Source organism: Pseudonaja textilis, chromosome Z (assembly GCF_049901715.1).
Source record: "Pseudonaja textilis isolate UNSWEBS1 chromosome Z, rPseTex1.2, whole genome shotgun sequence".
NCBI classification, from domain to species: Eukaryota; Metazoa; Chordata; class Lepidosauria; order Squamata; family Elapidae; genus Pseudonaja; species Pseudonaja textilis.
In genome coordinates this window covers 105,105,663-105,126,704 of record NC_142008.1, presented here as the reverse complement: position 1 = coordinate 105,126,704, position 21,042 = coordinate 105,105,663, and the positions used below count along the sequence as shown (strand labels likewise).

The window sequence follows — 21,042 nt, the reverse complement described above, 5'->3', positions numbered from 1 at the left end:
CGGTCGTTGGCAGCGTTATTTGAATTTCGTGCTCCTGGAGAGCGTAGGCGGCAATGGCTGACCGCCGCTGACAGTGATTTGAATCTCGCGCCCTGTGCTGGCATCGGAGACTCCCGGAATGACAGCACCATGCTGCACTCCGACTCGAATTCAAACGACAGCCGTTTGAATTTCGCGCTCTTTTGAGCTGAGCGGCTGCGGCTCGCAGCGCTTCACTTTCCCTGTAGCTTGCTAACCGAGCGACTACAGACGCTCTTCCTTTCGCTTTTGCTGGCCGAGCTCTCCGGCGGCGCGGCTGCGGCTCAGCAATTGAGTGATTTCAGCTGTTGCAGATTGCCTCTGGTAGCCATCCCACCCTCGTCGCCAGTGTTGTAGATTGAGCAATGAGAGGTTAGACCAGGGCATGGATGCAACAAGACTTTATTAAAGCAATAAAGGACTGAACGTGTTAGCCCTGCCTGGAGCAGGCTCACAGCGAACAGCGGCTGACCGAACCCTGCAGCCGGCTTTTATAGCCGGCTGTCGAGGGAAGCCAGCCAATGAGGGGCAGCAAATGCCCCCGCAGCATGAACGGACCTGGGTGGGGACTTTGGCAAGTTCCAGGGACATAACACAGAGAAAATCATTAATTATGCAAGAATACCTATAGAAGTGGTGTGCCTGACATATAAATCATTTAACTCACATCAAAGTGAGTTAAATGATTTATACATGATTATCCCTATCCTACCAAAACAAGAAAAAAAAACCTTGCAAAAGATGGGTTCTGGAATTCATTCCATTTCCTTAATACAAGTTTTATGTTGGGTCAAATGACTGAGAGGAGGTGACCCTGAAGCTTTTCTTAGATGAGCATATTGGAAATTTATTTTATTTTTTTAAAAGCTTTGGGGGATGCAGGGCATTGCACAGCTAGATCCAATCTATTTTAATTCTTGTCTTCCTTTCTTTTTTCCCCAGCACACCAAATGTACTGCATCTTCCTTCAATTCAATTCAATTATTACTGCATATTAATATAATGGCAAAATCCATCTTCTTAGTTTTTAACTTCTTTTTAATATTCAATTAGTATTTCTGCAAATTATATTATTTTAGTTTTTAATTATAATTCCATAAAATTTATTTTTCTTTCTTTTTAATCATCCTAGTTTTTTTTATTACTTTGAAGTTTAGAATATTGTGGTCCTTCCTTCTACAGATACTAGTATAATCAGCCTAATGCAAAACTTTTTTTCCCAGAAGATTGGTATGATAGTATTATGAATTCTTGGCTGTGGTATTTGTGTTTAGATCAAATATTAACAGATTAACAGATAATCAGAGTTGGAAGAGACCTTGCAGGTCACCTAGTCCAACCCTCCACCCTACATCATTTCTGACAAATGGCAGTCCAATCTCTTCTTGAAAGTCTCAAGTGATGGCACTCCCACAACTTCCGAGGGCAATCTATTCCATTTTTTTGTGTGGTATTAATACTTCTCTTAATCTTGATTGTATCCATCTCTTAATACAATTTAGGATTGCATTAGCTTTTTGGCTGCTGCTGCACACTAGTAGAACTTTTAATACTGCACACTAGTAATACTGCACACTAGTAGAACTTTTAATACTAGTGGGCTGGATATAGCCATTACAACACATAATATTGTGTCTTTTATTAAAAAAAATAGCTAATTGTTATGCCTCTCTAGCACTGATATCCTCCAGAGGGTTGGATTGCAATTTATAGAAATTTATGCTAATGAATAAAAGTTGTAGTTCAGCATAGCTGTTGGCAAAAAGTCACCTTGATCCAGCTCTCTAGAAGGCGGGACAATAAAAATAGTGAGAATAAGGCAAGTATTAGCAGTGTTGTTGTTTTTTAATCCTGAATATTCAAATTGTTAAAAAATTATCAGAGCCAATATCATCCTGCTCATTATAATGAAGATCTATAGAAAAAATATTTGCTGTTATTTATAAAAATTATGGCTTACTAAGATATAATAGAAGAATCTCTGATTAATTACCTGGGGAAAAATTATTGGAGATTTGGCAAACCCATAGTCTCATTTCAAATAAAATAAAATAAAAGGCTTGTTTTAAAGCCAGTAATTTTTAATTTGTTAACAACCTCCCCCCCCCCCCCCCCCCCCAAAAAAAAAATTGCAGAATGGTCCATCCTTATAGTTTGGAAGGTTTACAGGGCTATAAATATACCTTGTAAGATAAGACAAAGAAAGGCAAAATGTGGGAGTTCTCAGAACAAAAATGGAACATGGTTAAGTATTTGTCCTTTTTTTTTCTTACTGAAACTCCATTCACTTAATTTTAATCAGTTCAGAAATTGACACTAGCAATTATAGCTATTATATAATAATAATTCTATAATATTATATAATAATATTATATAATATAATAACAATTATATAATATTATATAATTATACCTGTCAACAGTGGTGTTCCCCAAGGCAGTATTCTAGGACCAATTCTCTTCATACTCTACATAAATGACCTCTGTGATCATATTGAGAGCAACTGCTTTCTCTTCGCTGATGATGTAAAGCTACTCAACACCACAGACAATACTACTACCCTCTAAAAAGACCTTGACTATGTATCAAAATGGTCAATCAAATGGCAACTTCAAATCTCAACAAATAAATGCTCCGTCTTACATATTGGCAAAAAAAAATATCAGAAAATAAAATACAAGCTAAATAATCAAGACCTTGTTGAGGATACAAACTTTGTCAAGGACCTTGGAGTACTCCTCTCAAATAATCTAAGTGCTAGAGCCCACTGTAACTCCATAGTCAAAAAGGCATTAAGAGTTGTTAATCTAATCCTACATAGCTTCTTCTCTAGTAATATCACACTACTAACTGGAGCATACAAAATTTTGCTATACCTGTACTTGAATACAGCTCACCAGGCTGGAACCCATATCATGTATCTGATATTAACACAATTGAAAAAGTCCAGAAATATTTCAAAAGAAGAGCTCTACTCATTGCAGAATACCTTATGCCACCAGACTTGAAACTCTAGACCTAGAAAGTCTAGAACTATGCTGCCTCTGATCTGATCTAAATATAGTATATAAAATCATACATTGCAACGTCCTACCTGCAAATGAATACTTCAGCTTCAATCATAACAATACAAGAACACACAATAGATACAAACTCAAGGTTAACCAAACCAAACTTGACTGCAGAAAATATGTTTTCAGCAACAGAGTAGTCTATGTTTGGAATACTCTATCTGACTCTGTGGTTTCTTCCCCAAACCCCAAAAACTTTAACCTTAGACTGTCTACTATTGACCTCATCCCGCTCCTAAGTGGCCTGTAGGGGCCGTGCATAAGCACACCAATCGTGCCTTCCTTCCCTGTCCTATTGTTTCTTTTTATTTTTCTTATAAGTATCTATCTCATGTATTCAAAACTATGTTTATTCTTATACTTGTATCTTGTAAGTGATTGACAAATCAAATAAATACTAAATACTAAAATATCTGCAGGCTGATTTTTTTCAATGATGGTGGATTTACCATACAGTGTTGTCAGTGAGGAAAATGGGCTTAGCTTATTTTATATTTATTGTGTAACCAATACATTAAAAAATCTAATGTGAAAAAATAGTGCACAAGGAATATTAAATATCAAAGAGGTTTTCTGTTAGACCTAAAAGATGGGGAGGGATAAGCAGGGAGGAAGATCAACCATCTGCATTATGATACTGTCCCATAGGAGACCAGGCCAACTGGCAGAGCCATTTCTACAAGTTCTTGTGGAAGGTCAGGAGGATGAGGGTCAGAACTGACCTCACTCCAGGGGCAAGAAGTTCTAAATGGCAGGAATTAATTTATCTTGATGGATCAGTCAATACACCAAAAACATAGCTTCAATTCTTTTATGGTATTGTATTGTTTTATTTGACCAAAGTCAGTCCTGTTTGTCAAGGAAATGATACATATTTTGATAATCTTGTAATGTTAAGACTTAGTGTAATCCAGATACTCAGAATTTGAATGCATCAGGTTAAATATTTTTGCAGGATTCAGTCTGGATCAGTGATGGGGACTAGAGGCTTAGTCTTTGGAGCTTTCAGATTTATGCTGGAGTTCTATGCTAGGGGGATAGAGAGAAGATTCCCACACCCGTTTCACTTATTCTTTTGGTTTTTACTCTTCATTTAAACTTTTCTAATTTTAATTGTTTTGTATTAACCTTTTAGCATGCCACTGAAACAGTGAAATGAACAGCATATTTAAGAAATAAATAAAGAAGGCATCAGGGTTGGTTGTTGTTGTTTAGATTTGGTTTGTGTGTATATGTGTGTCTGTTTTGTGGGTGTGTTCCCCCCTCCAGAAGCAATCATATGCAGTCTTTTGCAATACAGATAAACTTTATTTTAACATACTAGGGTTGAAGGCAGGATTATTATTTTTTCTGAAATATCTGTTAAATATACAAATACGTAACTGTGATACTCCTGTAAATCACAGTGTATAAAATAAATCATTCCATTGCTCAGTATACAATGCAGTGAATATAAGAGAGCATATTTTTTCAATAGGAAAATTAGATAAATCAAATAATGGTAGTCAAGTTAAATTATAAACAGAAAGCTAACAGAAAACTAATCTTTAAAATTATATATTAATTATATATTTTTTTCTAAACTCATCTTCATTTATGGGACTTTTTCTCTATGATATATGACTTACTCCTGAAAAATTTTAGGCTGCAACAACACAAATATTTGACCCTAATTCAACCCAAAGTGATCATGAAGAATCAATTTTGGGCCATATTCTGAACTGACATAATGTTTGTCTTTAGCTGTAGGCTTAAAAATATAAAGAGTAGTTTTGGGAATTAGGTATGTCCAGTTTAATGAAAAGGTGTGACATGATAACAGTATTCTAATATCTAAGGGACTGCTACAAAACTATTATCTAAAAATCTTGAAGGCAGGACAAGAGGCAATGAATGGAAACTAATCAAGGAGAGTATTCACCTAAAACTGAGGAGAAATTTCGTGACAGTTAAAATTGATCAATGAAATGTCCTGCCTCCAGAAGTTGTGTGTGTCCCAATTCATGAAGTTTCAAAAAGATTTGTTGAGGTAATTCCCCCTTAGGAGAATGAGTGCACACAGGGAGACATAGTGACAGTGGTATTGAATAATACACAACCAGCACATAGATACACTGAAAAGTAAAATGTAGGTTTTACTTCTAGTAAACAGTTAAGCAAAGTCCAACAAGCAGTCCAAGTCATATATGGCTAAAGCAGTCAGTATTTAGTCCAAGGATAATCCAAAGTCAAATTCCAGTATTATACACAGTTTGGTAAAACAGACTCACAGCAATCCAAGAACAACAACGATCAGCAACAGTCAATAGGGAAAAATGCAAACCAACCAACATCAAACATCAGAACATCTAGCAACAGCTAGCAACTAGGAAACCAGGTTTCTGGCTCCATCTTATGGCTGTTTGAGGAACCACACCCAATGACAATTACATTATTCCCTTAAAGAGACAGTATTAAATGTCTATCCTGGTTTATATATTTCCAACCCAACTGTTAGGTGACTATCAATTCCTAACAAGATTAGGTCATTTGTCTGAAATGGTATAAGGTTTCCTATCTGAACAAGGGGTTGGACTAGAATACATCCCATGTCTCTTCCAACTCTGTTATTCTGTACCCTGAGTTCTGAAAGCTAAGGAGTACAATGTCTGACACTGTTTTCTTGAAGGAATATGACCTATAATATATCAGTTTCTATATTTCTCAATATATAGTTCCTTCAAGTTAAAAAAAGTGTTTGTTTTCTTAACCTGGGTCCTACAACTATTGTTAAAAAATAATCCCAGGATTCCATCTTTCCTTTTCTTTACTGCTTTTAGGGTTCATGATCATGAACATTTTGATCATGTATAACCAGGTTCTAATACAAACAGCTCTTAAGTTATAACCAGTCACAGAGATTTTTTGAATTTATGATGGGCCACCTGAAAATGTACTTATAACTTGATTCTGAAGTTCTGACTGCCTGTCCCATGGTAATGTGATCAAATTTCTGGCCCTTGGCAACTAGCCCACATTAATGTCCATTTGCAATCTCCTGCAGTCACCTCTTTGCCATAAAGAGGCATTTATTTTGCAAAAGGCCACATAGTGAATATTGGATTCACTTAATGATTGCAATGTTCACTTAACTACCATGGCAGCTGATTCACAATCAAAGCATTTGATAATGACCACTAAAAAAAAAAGGTCATAAACTCAGGTCAGTCACATGATAACCCACTTAAGTCAAAAACTGTCTGAGATAATATTACTTGCCCCAGGTTGCTGAGCAGCTCTGATTGGCAGTGGGTTCAAGGAATGCATGCAATCTCAGTTTGGTTTCAAAGTTCTGGGCCCATCTTCAGACTCTTCCAACTTGGCTGTGGCTTAATTCATAACTTAATATTGACTATACTTCAATTGGGAGGTAATTCTCGGATTGGATTTAACTCAAGTAAATGTTCTTGGCAGAGAGGCTTTACAGTATTCTCCTAGAATGTAAAAAGTTGCTGGCAGGGAAATTTATGTATGCATTTAATTTATTTATAGATATGACTGTTCATCTCAAGGTGCTATGATGGGCAGCTGACCACACACATAAGGGCAGTCAAGATGGCAGCTGCAACCATGCAATTGGGACCCTTCCTTCCTCTGTTTTACTTGGCTTTCAAAGAATTATTGGCATGGAGTGATAAATTATGGTGCACTTGTACATTTACTGATCATTTCAAACAGTTGCATACAGAAACATTTTCCAATAAATTTTTCTCTTTGAGAACCAGAACAAACTCATTTTTGTTATATAGTGCATTGAGAAAGTATTCAGACCACTTCATTTTTGTCAATTTTGTTATGCTCATTAATCTTTATTCAGTATGACATAATGACAAAGTGAAAACAAAATTTTAGACAGATCTGTAAATTTATTTAAAAGAGAAAAAAACTGATATCACATTGCCATAAATTTTCAAACCCTTTACAACAATCCTTGAAATTTAGCTCAGGTGCCTCCCAATTCTCTTAATCACTGTTGACATGTTTCTACACCTTGATTGAAGTCTACATGTGATAAATTAAATTGATTGGACATATATTTGGAAAGGCACACATCTAAGTGCAGAACACATACAAACCTGCTTGGAGCAAAAAAGCACCCGAAGGACTCTCAGATGGCAAAACAAGGTTCTCTAGTCTGCCCAATATGATCCTAACAGTGAAACATAGGGGTGGCAGCATCATGCTGTGGGTGTATTTTTCAGCAGCAGGGACTGGGAGACTGGTCAAGATTGAAGGAAAGCTGAATGGAGACAAGTACATTTATTTCTTCTCTAAATGTCCCCTTGCTTTATCACTTCAAAGTACTGTATAATTCCTTAGATTAATTTTCTGTTATTTTCTGTACCTTTACATATTACATTTTTCTTTAAGTAATTTTCCAAGTATATCCTTCTGTATTGAACCACTACTAAATTGGCTTAATCACCATGCAGTATGTCAATTGGGAAGGTGAAAGAAAGAAGAGTGAAAGAATGCAAATGAAATGGGGAAAAAACTGAAAATGAAAGAACAAAATGTTAATGCTCTGAAAATTCTCTCTCTCACACACAGATGTCCATAAATTGGCAGAGATGAAACAGCATGTTAAACACTATTAAAGAATTAGAGATTAAACAATAGAAAATGTCTTAATTTTTTTCAATGTAACTACAAGAATATCAATGCTTGAGTGTTCATTGTTTCTTTGGATATCTTAGTGAAGTTTAATAAATATACAAACTTATAAATATATTTTCAAGAACAAACAATAGATTTTCTTTAGAAACTGTTCATAATAAAACTTATTTTTTGTGAGCAACTAATAGACATTCTTTTTAATATTTATTTGTTGGTTACAAATAATTAACCATTCCAATGCAATGAATGTCTAAATGCCTCCTTTACTTCTTTGTTCCTTAGTGTGTAAATAAAGGGATTCAGGAAGGGAGTTAAAATTGTGTTCAAAATGTTCACCAATTTGGTCATTTCTAAAGAAGTCGATTTAGAAGGCTTAACAAAGAGAAAAATAGTAGAACCATACCAAATAATAACAACAGCAAGATGGGAGGAACATGTAGAAAATGCTTTTTGCTGCCCTTTTGCTGAAGGAATACGAAGGATGGTAGAGATGATATAAATGTAGGAAAGTAGAGTTATCGTACAGGATCCCAATATAACAAAGATAGATATAACAAAAGCTGCAATTTCAACATTATACGTACTGCTGCAGGCCAGAATTATCCAGGAATCAATATTGCAGTAGAAATGGTTAATCACATTGGGTCCACAGAAGGTTAGCCTTGAGATCAGAAAAGCTGGTATGGAAATAATGATGAATCCACAGAGCCAAGAGCTAGCTGCTAGCATGCTGGAGAAATGGAAGTTCATGATAGTAGTGTATTGCAGTGGGTAACATATGGCCAAATATCGGTCATAAGCCATGACGGATAGCAGAAAGTATTCTGTGCAACCCAAGGCAAAAACGAAGTACATCTGCATAATGCACCCAGTGAAAGATATAGTTCTATTCCATCCAAGAATGGTGACAAGTGTCTTTGGTACACAGGCTGTTGTATACCAAATTTCAAGAAAAGACAGATTGCTAAGGAAGAAGTACATGGGAGTATGGAGACGTTGATTTGCAGTTACAATCATGATAATGGCAACATTTCCTAAAACTGTTAGAGTGTACATGATAAGAAAGATTGTAAAAATGAATATTTTTAGATAATGAGGTCCAGGGAAGCCAAAAAGAATGAATTCCATAACTTTTGTTTCATTTTGGGCTCCTTCATTGGTATTTTCCATTTATTCTCTATTTGTCTTTGCTGAAATTGGGGAAAACATACTAATTGGATTCAGGCTTTTAATCTCGGAGACCTCTGTGATACCTTTCAGCTCTATGATTCTATGTTATATATTCTATACTTGAAACAGATCATTTTTCATTATGTTGGAAGGTTTTCCCTAAGTTTGATTTCACCTACATGAAATCACAATTATAAAATCCTTTAAAAATAATAAACTCTTTCTTGAATTTGAATACTGGGGCCACATTCAGTTTGTATCTATGATAGCTTCCTAAAGGTACCATCCAAAATAAAACTGTTATCTAGGGCAAATTCTCCATTCTAAGATGGTTTTCCTAGTTATACTTTATAACAGTTTGATGTCCTCATTCAAGTTTTTAATTTTCAAATAGTCAAACTAATAGACAAAAAGTTGTTGCCTACAAACAGACAAATGTATGTATTTGTTATTGCTTGTTAGTGTGTGTGTGTGTGTGTGTGTGTGTATTGCTTTACAATTTAGCTTTTAGGCACTTTGAAATATTTGTATCCACTACTTCGTAGAATTAATTGAGACAAATAATAAATTATGACATATAAAATATTTTGTTTTTAAATCTATATCTATAATGTAGCAGGAATTGGACAAAATGAAATAATACATATTTTACTAATTCTAATTTATTATTTTTATCTCTTTCCATCCAAACCAAGCTTTAAAATAATAAAAAGGAAATTCAAATTTTCTCTAAGTATCCCTTCTGGTATTGTCTAATACAATTATTAATTATTATTTGTATTAGAATGGACCAAGTGTTAATATGCTTTGAAAAAGAAAGTATCTGTTGAACACGCAGTTTTGGAATAACACATGTATATAAAATATGAAACATATGTAGTTGAAATTTTCTAAACTTGTATTCAGTGACCTAAAACACCAAGACTACTATCAAAGTATTGAAATGCACTTGCACTTCTTTTTGATAATTTCAAAATCTAATAATTTTTCTAATTATTATTCATACTCCTTTCTTTATAAAAAGAAATGGTGATGTTATAGAGATAGCAAGATAGAAATATATTAACCAACTTACACTTTTCCAATACAGCAAGTAGATTTTTTTCATGGTTCCTAGGTCAAAGCCATCTTTTTGTATATTGCAGTTTGTAACTAAAATCTAATTTGAATGAATAATATTTATGACATCATAATGCCAGGTTTTATTGAAATGCCATGTTCAAAGAATTCTACAAGGGTTTAAAATATTGTCATGTTTTCTTTTGTTATCATTGGAAAGAATCCCAAGTCAAATGTTGGAAGTCAAATGTATTCTTGCTCAACCTCCTCAATGGATTTATATTGCTATTTCTCCTGAAATGACTGCATAGAAGAAGTTTCACAGAAACCAAAGAAAGCATCATCAAATTAGATAAATCATATGGGACCTATTATTTTTTATTTAAAATTGGTGAGTTATTTAATTTTGTACTTGATCATTATCAATATAAATTATTTTGACACACTTTGCTTTTGAGTTGTGTCTCTTGGGGCCATATGCCATATAGTGGAAAGTCCACTTTAAATCTATAGTATCCAGTATCATATATCAAGGCTATTCACACTATTGCCAATAAATAAATAAATAAATATTACCGAATGATACATTTTGTCAGGGGAATAGTTTTCTGATCTCTGAACAAATCTGTTAGTGACTTTGGAAGTGAGATTTTAAGTATACCATACTTCAAGGAGTAATAAAGGCTGATATTTGTCCCATGAAATCTGAAACTGAAATAGAATAAGTGAATTTAAAAATCAATTATAAAATCCTTTAAAAATAATAAACTCTTTCTTGAATTTGAATACTGAGGCCACATTCAGCCTGCCTCTATGATAGCTTCCTAACGATATTCTGATGGTATTTTACCATCCAAAATAAAACTGTTATCTAGGGCAAATTCTCCATTTTAAGATGATCTTAGGTGTGATTATGAAAGACAAAGTACATTTTAAATTTCTTATTTATCATCTCCTCCAATTTATAGTTTTCTTCTGCATGTCTCTTATTTCTATTATCTAGCTTCTTTCATTTACTTCTATAAATTGGATTTTTCTAATGTCATCATCTTTACTTGTTCATTTTTCTCAGATCAGATCCAAAATGATTTTAGGCTAATATACTATAACAAGTAGTGATTTTTAAAAAAATTCTTGTTTGTAATGGTTGGTGCAGGGACTCAGTGGTTAAATTGTAGGGCTTGTTGGTTGGAAAGTGGGCAGCTTGGCTTTAAACCCAAGCTCCATGTGACAGGATATCTCCTATCCTCACTCCAGCTTCTGCTAACCTAGAAGTTCAAAAGCATACAAATGCAAGTAGATAAATAGGTACCACTTGGACGGTAATAGTGCTCCATGACATCATGATGGCAACATGACTTCAAAAATGTCTTTGGACAGTGCTGCCTCAATGGCCAGGAAATTAAGATATAATCAATACTCAATATAGTCAGCAATGACTAACAAGTAAAATCTGCAGAGACTCCTTTACCTTTTAAAACCCTATTTATAATGGTTGCACAAATTGTATAACCATTTTTTCTAATTCATTCTCCTACAAAACTACAACAATGATAACTCATAGCTAGCATAAATTTACAAGTCCTAAGATAAATATAAAGACATGAACAAAGAAATTCAAGTTTTGTCTTCTGGTTTAATTGATCCTTTTTTCAGTGAACATTTTTTGGTATTAAGATCAGGCCTGAAAATAATGATGAAACATTTTGGGGAAAAGATGCAAGTCAAAAGGCTGGTGTTAGAGGCCAGGATAGAAAGAAATCTCCACAGTCACAATCCTCTTCCCTGTGATGCTCAGGTAAATTGGAATAAAGAAGATCCACAAAAGACCAGCATGCTAAAGTGATAAACTTGGCTTCATTGAAAGTGTCTGTTAATTTGTGGGCAAAGAAAGCTACAATAAAGCTGATGATAGCCAAAAAGGACAGATAGCCTAGAACATAATAGAACATGTTGATGGAGCCTTCTTTGCATTCTAGTGCCATTTGCCCAGCTGGTGAATCCAAGTTTAGATGTGGAAATGGAGGTGAGATTAACAACCTAGTACCACAAATAGCTACTTCAATGAAGGAGCAAAAAATGACAATGACATTTGCCACTTTTTGCCCTATCCATTTTGCAATCCTGTTTCCTGGTTTTATAGCCATGAAAGCCAGAATGACAATGATTGTTTTTGCCAACACACAAGAAACTCCAATGGAAAAAATTATACCAAAAGCTGTTATCTGAAGGAGGCAGGACACTTTAGTAGCTTTGCCAATAAAAAGCAAGGAACAAAAATAAGAAAGTAGTAAGCAGATAAAAAGGATCCAACTGAGATTCTGATTGTTAGCTCGGACAATGGGTGTCTTCCAGTTCTTTATAAAAACTATCATTACCAAAGCTGTGATAAAGGCAGCAAAAGAAATATAGCAAAAGAAACCAAAGCAGCCCCAATAGGTTCATGGTAAAAAAGGAAAGTTAAAATCTTTGGGATACACTGATCTTGCTTGCTGTGTGGATATTGATCCTGGGAGCATGGAACACAATGAGAAGCATCTGAAAGGAAGAAAAAGCAGTATTACTGAGTCAGTAATTCATTGCCTTTTTAAAAAGTATTGATTAATTTGTGAATTGGCTATGAAAAGGGGAGAAAGAAATCACTTCGGTGGAAAAACAAATCTGGTCATGATGCCAACTTCAAAAGCTGATACAAAAGTTTATGCCACCGGATAAAGAGTGAATGCACCAATTATCGCATTAAACAAGAGGAAAACCTTCTATGCACCAATTCTACCCGCGCATTCTACAATTTTGTAAACAACAAACTAAAAGACTCAAGGTCCATCCCACCCCTGAAAGGACCTAATGGTAAAGACTACAACGATGACACCATTAAAGCCAATCTCTTTAACACATTCTGTGGCTTAGTATTTGTAAACAGCAATGGATCATGCCCAGTATTTCCTAGACAAACCAGAGACAACAACAATGATCTAATACATATCGATTTTACAATGTTGAAAAGCACTACACGATCTAAAACCATCTCTATCTATTGGATTGGATGGAATATGTGCCTACTTCTTTAAAAAGCTATCCACTGCCATAGCAGAACCTCTAAGCAAAATCTTTGAAAAATCTTTCAGGACTAGCTCCTTGCCAAACCTCTGGTCACTAGCCACGGTCATCCCCATCTTCCAAAAGGGAGAGCCCAGCCTAGATGAAAATTACAGATCAATCTCTTTATGCTACGTCATCTGTAAAGTCATGGAATCAATTATTAACCAATCCATTATCCTCCATTTAGAGACAAACAACCTACTCTCTAATAAACAATTTGGTTTCATAAAAAAACTATTCTGTAATCTGAAACTCTTACACTGCTAAAACATATGGACTACACAACTCGATCAGGGCAAAGCGATAGACGCAATTTACATAGACTTCTATAAAGGCTTTGATTCAATGGTACACGACAAACTACTACTAAAACTAAAATCTTACAGCATCTCTGGACACCTGCATATCTGGATAGAAGCATTCCTGTCAAACAGACAACAAATGGTCAAAATTGGGAGCGTCCTATCAAATTCTGTACCTGTCAACAGTGGTGTCCCCCAGGGAAGTGTTCTAGGACCAACTCTCTTCATACTCTACATAAATGACCTCTGTGATCATATTGAGAGCAACTGCATTCTCTTCGCTGATGATGTAAAGCTGCTCAACACCACCAACAATACTGCTACCCTCCAAAAAGACCTTGACTATGTATGAGAATGGTCAATCAAATGACAACTTCAAATCTCAACAAATAAATGCTCTGTCTTACCATATTGGCAAAAAAATATCAGAAAATAAAATACAAGCTAAATAATCAAGACCTTGTTGAGGATACAAACTTTGTCAAGGACCTTGGAGTACTCATCTCAAATAATCTAAGTGCTAGAGCCCATTGTAACTGCGTAGCCAAAAAGGGATTAAGAGTTGTTAATCTAATATTACGTAGCTTCTTCTCTGGTAATATCACACTACTAACTAGAGCATACAAAACTTTTGCTATACCTGAACTTGAATACAGCTCACCAGTCTGGAACCCATGTCGTGTATCTGATATTAACACAATTGAAAAAGTCCAGAAATATTTCACAAGAAGAGTTCTTTGCTCCTCTACTTATGCCTTATGCCACCAGACTTGAAACTCTAGACCTAGAAAGTCTAGAACTATGCTGCCTCTGATCTGATCTAAATATAGTATATAAAATCATACATTGCAACGTCCTACCTGCAAAAGAATACTTCAGTTTCAATCATAACAATACAAGAGCACACAATAGATACAAACTCAAGGTTAACCGAACCAAACTTGACTGCAGAAATTATGTTTTCAGCAACAGGGTGGTCAATGATTGGAATACTCTACCTGACTCTGTGGTTTCTTCCCCAAACCCCAAAAACTTTAACCTTAGACTGTCTACTATTGACCTCATCCCGCTCCTAAGTGGCCTGTAGGGGCCGTGCATAAGCACACCAATCGTGCCTACCATCCCTGTCCTATTGTTTCTTTTTATTTTTCTTATAAGTATATATCTCATGTATTCAAAACTATGTTTATTCTTATACTTGTATCTTGTAAGTGATTGACAAATCAAATAAATACTAAATACTAAAATATCTGCAGGCTGATTTTTTTTTTCAGTGATGGTAGATTTACCATACAGGGTTGTCAGTGAGGAAAATGGGCTTAGCTTATTTCATATTTATTGTGTAACCAATACATTAAAAAATCTAATGTGAAAAAATAGTGCACAAGGAATATTAAATTTCAAAGAGGTTTTCTGTTAGACCTAAAAGATGGGGAGGGATAAGCAGGGAGGAAGATCAATCATCTGCATTATCCCATTGGAGACCAGGCCAACTGGCAGAGCCATTTCTACAAGTTCTTGTGGAAGGTCAGGAGGATGAGGGTCAGAACTGACCTCACTCCAGGGGCAAGAAGTTCTAAATGGCAGGAATTAATTTATCTTGATGGATCAGTCAATACACCAAAAACATAGCTTCAATTCTTTTATGGTATTGTATTGTTTTATTTGACCAAAGTCAGTCCTGTTTGTCAAGGAAATGATACATATTTTGATAATCTTGTAATGTTAAGACTTAGTGTAATCCAGATACTCAGAATCTGAATGCATCAGGTTAAATATTTTTGCAGGATTCAGTCTGGATCAGTGATGGGGACTAGAGGCTTAGTCTTTGGAGCTTTCAGATTTATGCTGGAGTTCTATGCTAGGGGGATAGAGAGAAGATTCCCACACCCGCTTCACTTATTCTTTTGGTTTTTACTCTTCATTTAAACTTTTCTAATTTTAATTGTTTTGTATTAACCTTTTAGCATGCCACTGAAACAGTGAAATGGACAGCATATTTAAGAAATAAATAAAGAAGGCATCAGGGTTGGTTGTTGTTGTTTAGATTTGGTTTGTGTGTATATGTGTGTCTGTTTTGTGGGTGTGTTCCCCCTCCAGAAGCAATCATATGCAGTCTTTGCAATACAGATAAACTTTATTTTAACATACTAGGGTTGAAGGCAGGATTATTATTTTTTCTGAAATATCTGTTAAATATACAAATACGTAACTGTGATACTCCTGTAAATCACAGTGTATAAAATAAATCATTCCATTGCTCAGTATACAATGCAGTGAATATAAGAGAGCATATTTTTTCAATAGGAAAATTAGATAAATCAAATAATGGTAGTCAAGTTAAATTATAAACAGAAAGCTAACAGAAAACTAATCTTTAAAATTATATATTAATTATATATTTTTTTCTAAACTCATCTTCATTTATGGGACTTTTTCTATGATATATGACTTACTCCTGAAAAATTTTAGGCTGCAACAACACAAATATTTGACTCCTAATTCAACCCAAAGTGATCATGAAGAATCAATTTTGGGCCATATTCTGAACTGACATAATGTTTGTCTTTAGCTGTAGGCTTAAAAATATAAAGAGTAGTTTTGGGAATTAGGTATGTCCAGTTTAATGAAAAGGTGTGACATGATAACAGTATTCTAATATCTAAGGGACTGCTACAAAACTATTATCTAAAAATCTTGAAGGCAGGACAAGAGGCAATGAATGGAAACTAATCAAGGAGAGTATTCACCTAAAACTGAGGAGAAATTTCGTGACAGTTAAAATTGATCAATGAAATGTCCTGCCTCCAGAAGTTGTGTGTGTCCCAATTCATGAAGTTTCAAAAAGAGATTTGTTGAGGTAATTCCCCCTTAGGAGAATGAGTGCACACAGGGAGACATAGTGACAGTGGTATTGAATAATACACAACCAGCACATAGATACACTGAAAAGTAAAATGTAGGTTTTACTTCTAGTAAACAGTTAAGCAAAGTCCAACAAGCAGTCCAAGTCATATATGGCTAAAGCAGTCAGTATTTAGTCCAAGGATAATCCAAAGTCAAATTCCAGTATTATACACAGTTTGGTAAAACAGACTCACAGCAATCCAAGAACAACAACGATCAGCAACAGTCAATAGGGAAAAATGCAAACCAACCAACATCAAACATCAGAACATCTAGCAACAGCTAGCAACTAGGAAACCAGGTTTCTGGCTCCATCTTATGGCTGTTTGAGGAACCACACCCAATTACAATTACATCATTCCCTTAAAGAGACAGTATTAAATGTCTATCCTGGTTTATATATTTCCAACCCAACTGTTAGGTGACTATCAATTCCTAACAAGATTAGGTCATTTGTCTGAAATGGTATAAGGTTTCCTATCTGAACAAGGGGTTGGACTAGAATACATCCCATGTCTCTTCCAACTCTGTTATTCTGTACCCTGAGTTCTGAAAGCTAAGGAGTACAATGTCTGACACTGTTTTCTTGAAGGAATATGACCTATAATATATCAGTTTCTATATTTCTCAATATATAGTTCCTTCAAGTTAAAAAAAGTGTTTGTTTTCTTAACCTGGGTCCTACAACTATTGTTAAAAAATAATCCCAGGATTCCATCTTTCCTTTTCTTTACTGCTTTTAGGGTTCATGATCATGAACATTTTGATCATGTATAACCAGGTTCTAATACAAACAGCTCTTAAGTTATAACCAGTCACAGAGATTTTTTGAATTTATGATGGGCCACCTGAAAATGCACTTATAACTTGATTCTGAAGTTCTGACTGCCTGTCCCATGGTAATGTGATCAAATTTCTGGCCCTTGGCAACTAGCCCATGTTAATGTCCATTTGCAGTCTCCTGCAGTCACCTCTTTGCCATAAAGAGGCATTTATTTTGCAAAAGGCCACATAGTGAATATTGGATTCACTTAATGATTGCAATGTTCACTTAACTACCATGGCAGCTGATTCACAATCAAAGCATTTGATAATGACCACTAAAAAAAAAGGTCATAAACTCAGGTCAGTCACATGATAACCCACTTAAGTCAAAAACTATCTGAGATAATAGTACTTGCCCCAGGTTGCTGAGCAGCTCTGATTGGCAGTGGGTTCAAGGAATGCATGCAATCTCAGTTTGGTTTCAAATAGTTCTGGGCCCATCTTCAGACTCTTCCAACTTGGCTGTGGCTTAATTCAAAACTTAATATTGACTATACTTCAATTGGGAGGTAATTCTCGGATTGGATTTAACTCAAGTAAATGTTCTTGGCAGAGAGGCTTTACAGTATTCTCCTAGAATGTAAAAAGTTGCTGGCAGGGAAATTTATGTATGCATTTAATTTATTTATAGATATGACTGTTCATCTCAAGGTGCTATGATGGGCAGCTAACCACACACATAAGGGCAGTCAAGATGGCAGCTACAACCATGCAATTGGGACCCTTCCTTCCTCTGTTTTACTTGGCTTTCAAAGAATCATTGGCATGGAGTGATAAATTATGGTGCACTTGTACATTTACTGATCATTTCAAACAGTTGCATACAGAAACATTTTCCAATAAATTTTTCTCTTTGAGAACCAGAACAAACTCATTTTTGTTATATAGTGCATTGAGAAAGTATTCAGACCACTTCATTTTTGTCAATTTTGTTATGCTCATTAATCTTTATTCAGTATGACATAATGACAAAGTGAAAATAAAATTTTAGAAAGATCTGTAAATTTATTTAAAAGAAAAAAAACTGATATCACATTGCCATAAATTTTCAAACCCTTTACAACAACCCTTGAAATTTAGCTCAGGTGCCTCCCAATTATCTTAATCACTGTTGACATGTTTCTAAACCTTGATTGAAGTCTACATGTGATAAATTAAATTGATTGGACATATATTTGGAAAGGCACACATCTCCCTTGTTGACAATGCATACTGTGGCAGGGCAAAAGCCATGGAGTTAAAGGAACTCCTTGATGAGCTCCTTGCAGAGCACATGATTATTGCAGGGCAGAGATTTGGGAAAAGCTAAATAAAATTTCTGCTGCACTGAACCACACTGGGCACCATAGTTCACAAATGGAAGAAATTTGGCAAATCAAGATTCTTCCAAGAGCCGGTCACCTGGTCCAACTTGAGTAAGCCTGAGAAAAGCTTTAGTAAGAGAAGTGACCAAGAACCCAATGGTCACTCTTATTGACCAGAGAGTGGAGATGGGACAGAGTTCCAGAAAGAAAACTATTACTGCAATGCTTTACTGATTTGGGCTTTATGCAGAGTGGCTAGATGGAAGTTTCTCCTAAGTGCAACACACATACAAACCTGCTTGGAGCAAAAAAGCACCCGAAGGACTCTCAGATGGCAAAAACAAGGTTCTCTAGTCTGCCCAATATGATCCCAACAGTGAAACATAGGGGTGGCAGCATCATGCTGTGGGTATATTTTTCAGCAGCAGGGACTGGGAGACTGGTCAAGATTGAAGGAAAGCTGAATGGAGACAAGTACATTTATTTCTTCTCTAAATGTCCCCTTGCTTTATCACTTCAAAGTACTGTATAATTCCTTAGATTAATTTTCTGTTATTTTCTGTACCTTTACATATTACATTTTTCTTTAAGTAATTTTCCAAGTATATCCTTCTGTATTGAACCACTACTAAATTGGCTTAATCACCATGCAGTATGTCAAGGTGAAAGAAAGAAGAGTGAAAGAATGCAAATGAAATGGGGAACAAACTAAAAATGAAAGAACAAAATGTTAATGCTCTGAAAATTCTCTCTCTCACACACAGATGTCCATAAATTGGCAGAGATGAAACAGCATGTTAGACACTATTAAAGAATTAGAGATTAAACAATGGAAAATGTCTTCATTTTTTTTCAATGTAACTACAAGAATCCCAATGCTTGAGTGTTCATTGTTTCTTTGGATATCTTAGTGAAGTTTAATAAATATACAAACTTATAAATATATTTTCAAGAACAAACAATAGATTTTCTTTAGAAACTGGTCATACTAAAAAATATTTTTTGTGAGCAACAAAGAGACATTCTTTTTAATATTTATTTGTTGGTTACAAATAATCAACCACTCCAATTCAATGAATGTCTAAATGCCTCCTTTACTTCTTTGTTCCTTAGTGTGTAAATAAAGGGATTCAGGAAGGGAGTTAAAATTGTGTTCAAAATGTTCACCAATTTGGTCATTTCTAAAGAAGTCGATTTAGAAGGCTTAACAAAGAGAAAAATAGTAGAACCATACCAAATAATAACAACAGCAAGATGGGAGGAACATGTAGAAAATGCTTTTTGCTGCCCTTTTGCTGAAGAAATATGAAGGATGGTAGAGATGATATAAATGTAGGAAAGTAGAGTTATCGTACAGGATCCCAATATAACAAAGATAGCTATAACAAAAGCTGACATTTCAACATTATACGTACTGCTGCAGGCCAGAATTATCCAGGAATCAATATTGCAGTAGAAATGGTTAATCACATTGGGTCCACAGAAGGTTAACCTTGAGATCAGATAAGCTGGTATGGAAAAAATGATGAATCCACAGAGCCAAGAGCTAGCTGCTAGCATGCTGGAGAAATGGAAGTTCATGATAGTAGTGTATTGCAGTGGGTAACATATGGCCAAATATCGGTCATAAGCCATGACGGATAGCAGAAAGTATTCTGTGCAACCCAAGGCAAAAACGAAGTACATCTGCATAATGCACCCAATGAAAGATATAGTTCTATTCCATCCAAGAATGGTGACAAGTGTCTTTGGTACACAGGCTGTTGTATACCAAATTTCAAGAAAAGACAGATTGCTAAGGAAGAAGTACATGGGAGTATGGAGACGTTGATTTGCAGTTACAACCATGATAATGGCAACATTTCCTAAAACTGTTAGAGTGTACATGATAAGAAAGATTGTAAAAATGAATGTTTTTAGATAATGAGATCCAGGGAAGCCAAGAAGAATGAATTCCATAACTTTTGTTTCGTTTTGGGCTCCTTCATTGGTATTTTCCATTTATTCTCTATTTGTCTTTGCTGAAATTGGGGAAAACATACTAATTGGATTCAGGCTTTTAATCTCGGAGACCTTTGTGATACCTTTCAGCTCTATGATTCTATGTTATATATTCTATACTTGAAACAGATCATTTTTCTTTACATTGGTAGCTTTTCCCTAAGTTTGATTTCACCTACATGAAATCACAATTATAAAATCCTTTAAAAATAATAAACTCTTTCTTGAATTTGAATACTGGGGCCACATTCAGTTTGTATCTATGATAGCTTCCTAAAGGTACCATCCAAAATAAAACTGTTATCTAGGGCAAATTCTCCATTCTAAGATGGTTTTCCTAGTTATACTTTACCACAGTTTGTTGTCCTCATTCAAGTTTTTAGTTTTCAGTCACTAAATAGTCAAACTAATAGACAAAAAGTTGTTGCCTACAAACAGACAAATGTATGTATTTGTTATTGCTTGTTATTGTATTTGTGTGTATGTGTGTGTGTGTGTTGCTTTACAATTTAGCTTGTAAGGCACTTTGAAATATTTGTATCCACTACTTCGTAGAATTAATCGAGACAAATAACAAATTATGACATATAAAATATTTTGTTTTTAAATCTATATCTATAATGTAGC

The 21,042-nt window shown here is 35.0% G+C and overlaps 2 protein-coding genes across 2 annotated transcripts; both read right to left on the bottom strand.

The window, feature by feature from the left end:
* Positions 1 to 7,970: 7,970 nt before the first annotated feature.
* LOC113453652 (olfactory receptor 6F1-like) lies at positions 7,971 to 8,915 on the bottom strand. Its single transcript, XM_026725122.1, has one exon. The coding sequence runs from the start codon at positions 8,913 to 8,915 to the stop codon at positions 7,971 to 7,973; it is 945 nt and encodes a 314-aa protein (XP_026580907.1).
* Positions 8,916 to 19,470: 10,555 nt separating this feature from the next.
* Positions 19,471 to 20,415, bottom strand: LOC113451059 (olfactory receptor 6F1-like). The gene has a single exon (XM_026722426.1). It carries the CDS (start codon positions 20,413 to 20,415, stop codon positions 19,471 to 19,473), a length of 945 nt encoding a protein of 314 aa, XP_026578211.1.
* Positions 20,416 to 21,042: the final 627 nt, after the last annotated feature.

Excerpts from the sequence above, each read along its gene's own strand:
- LOC113453652 (XM_026725122.1), bottom strand. The coding sequence starts at position 8,915 with ATGGAAAATACCAATGAAGGAGCCCAAAATGAAACAAAAGTTATGGAA.
- LOC113451059 (XM_026722426.1), bottom strand. The coding sequence starts at position 20,415 with ATGGAAAATACCAATGAAGGAGCCCAAAACGAAACAAAAGTTATGGAA.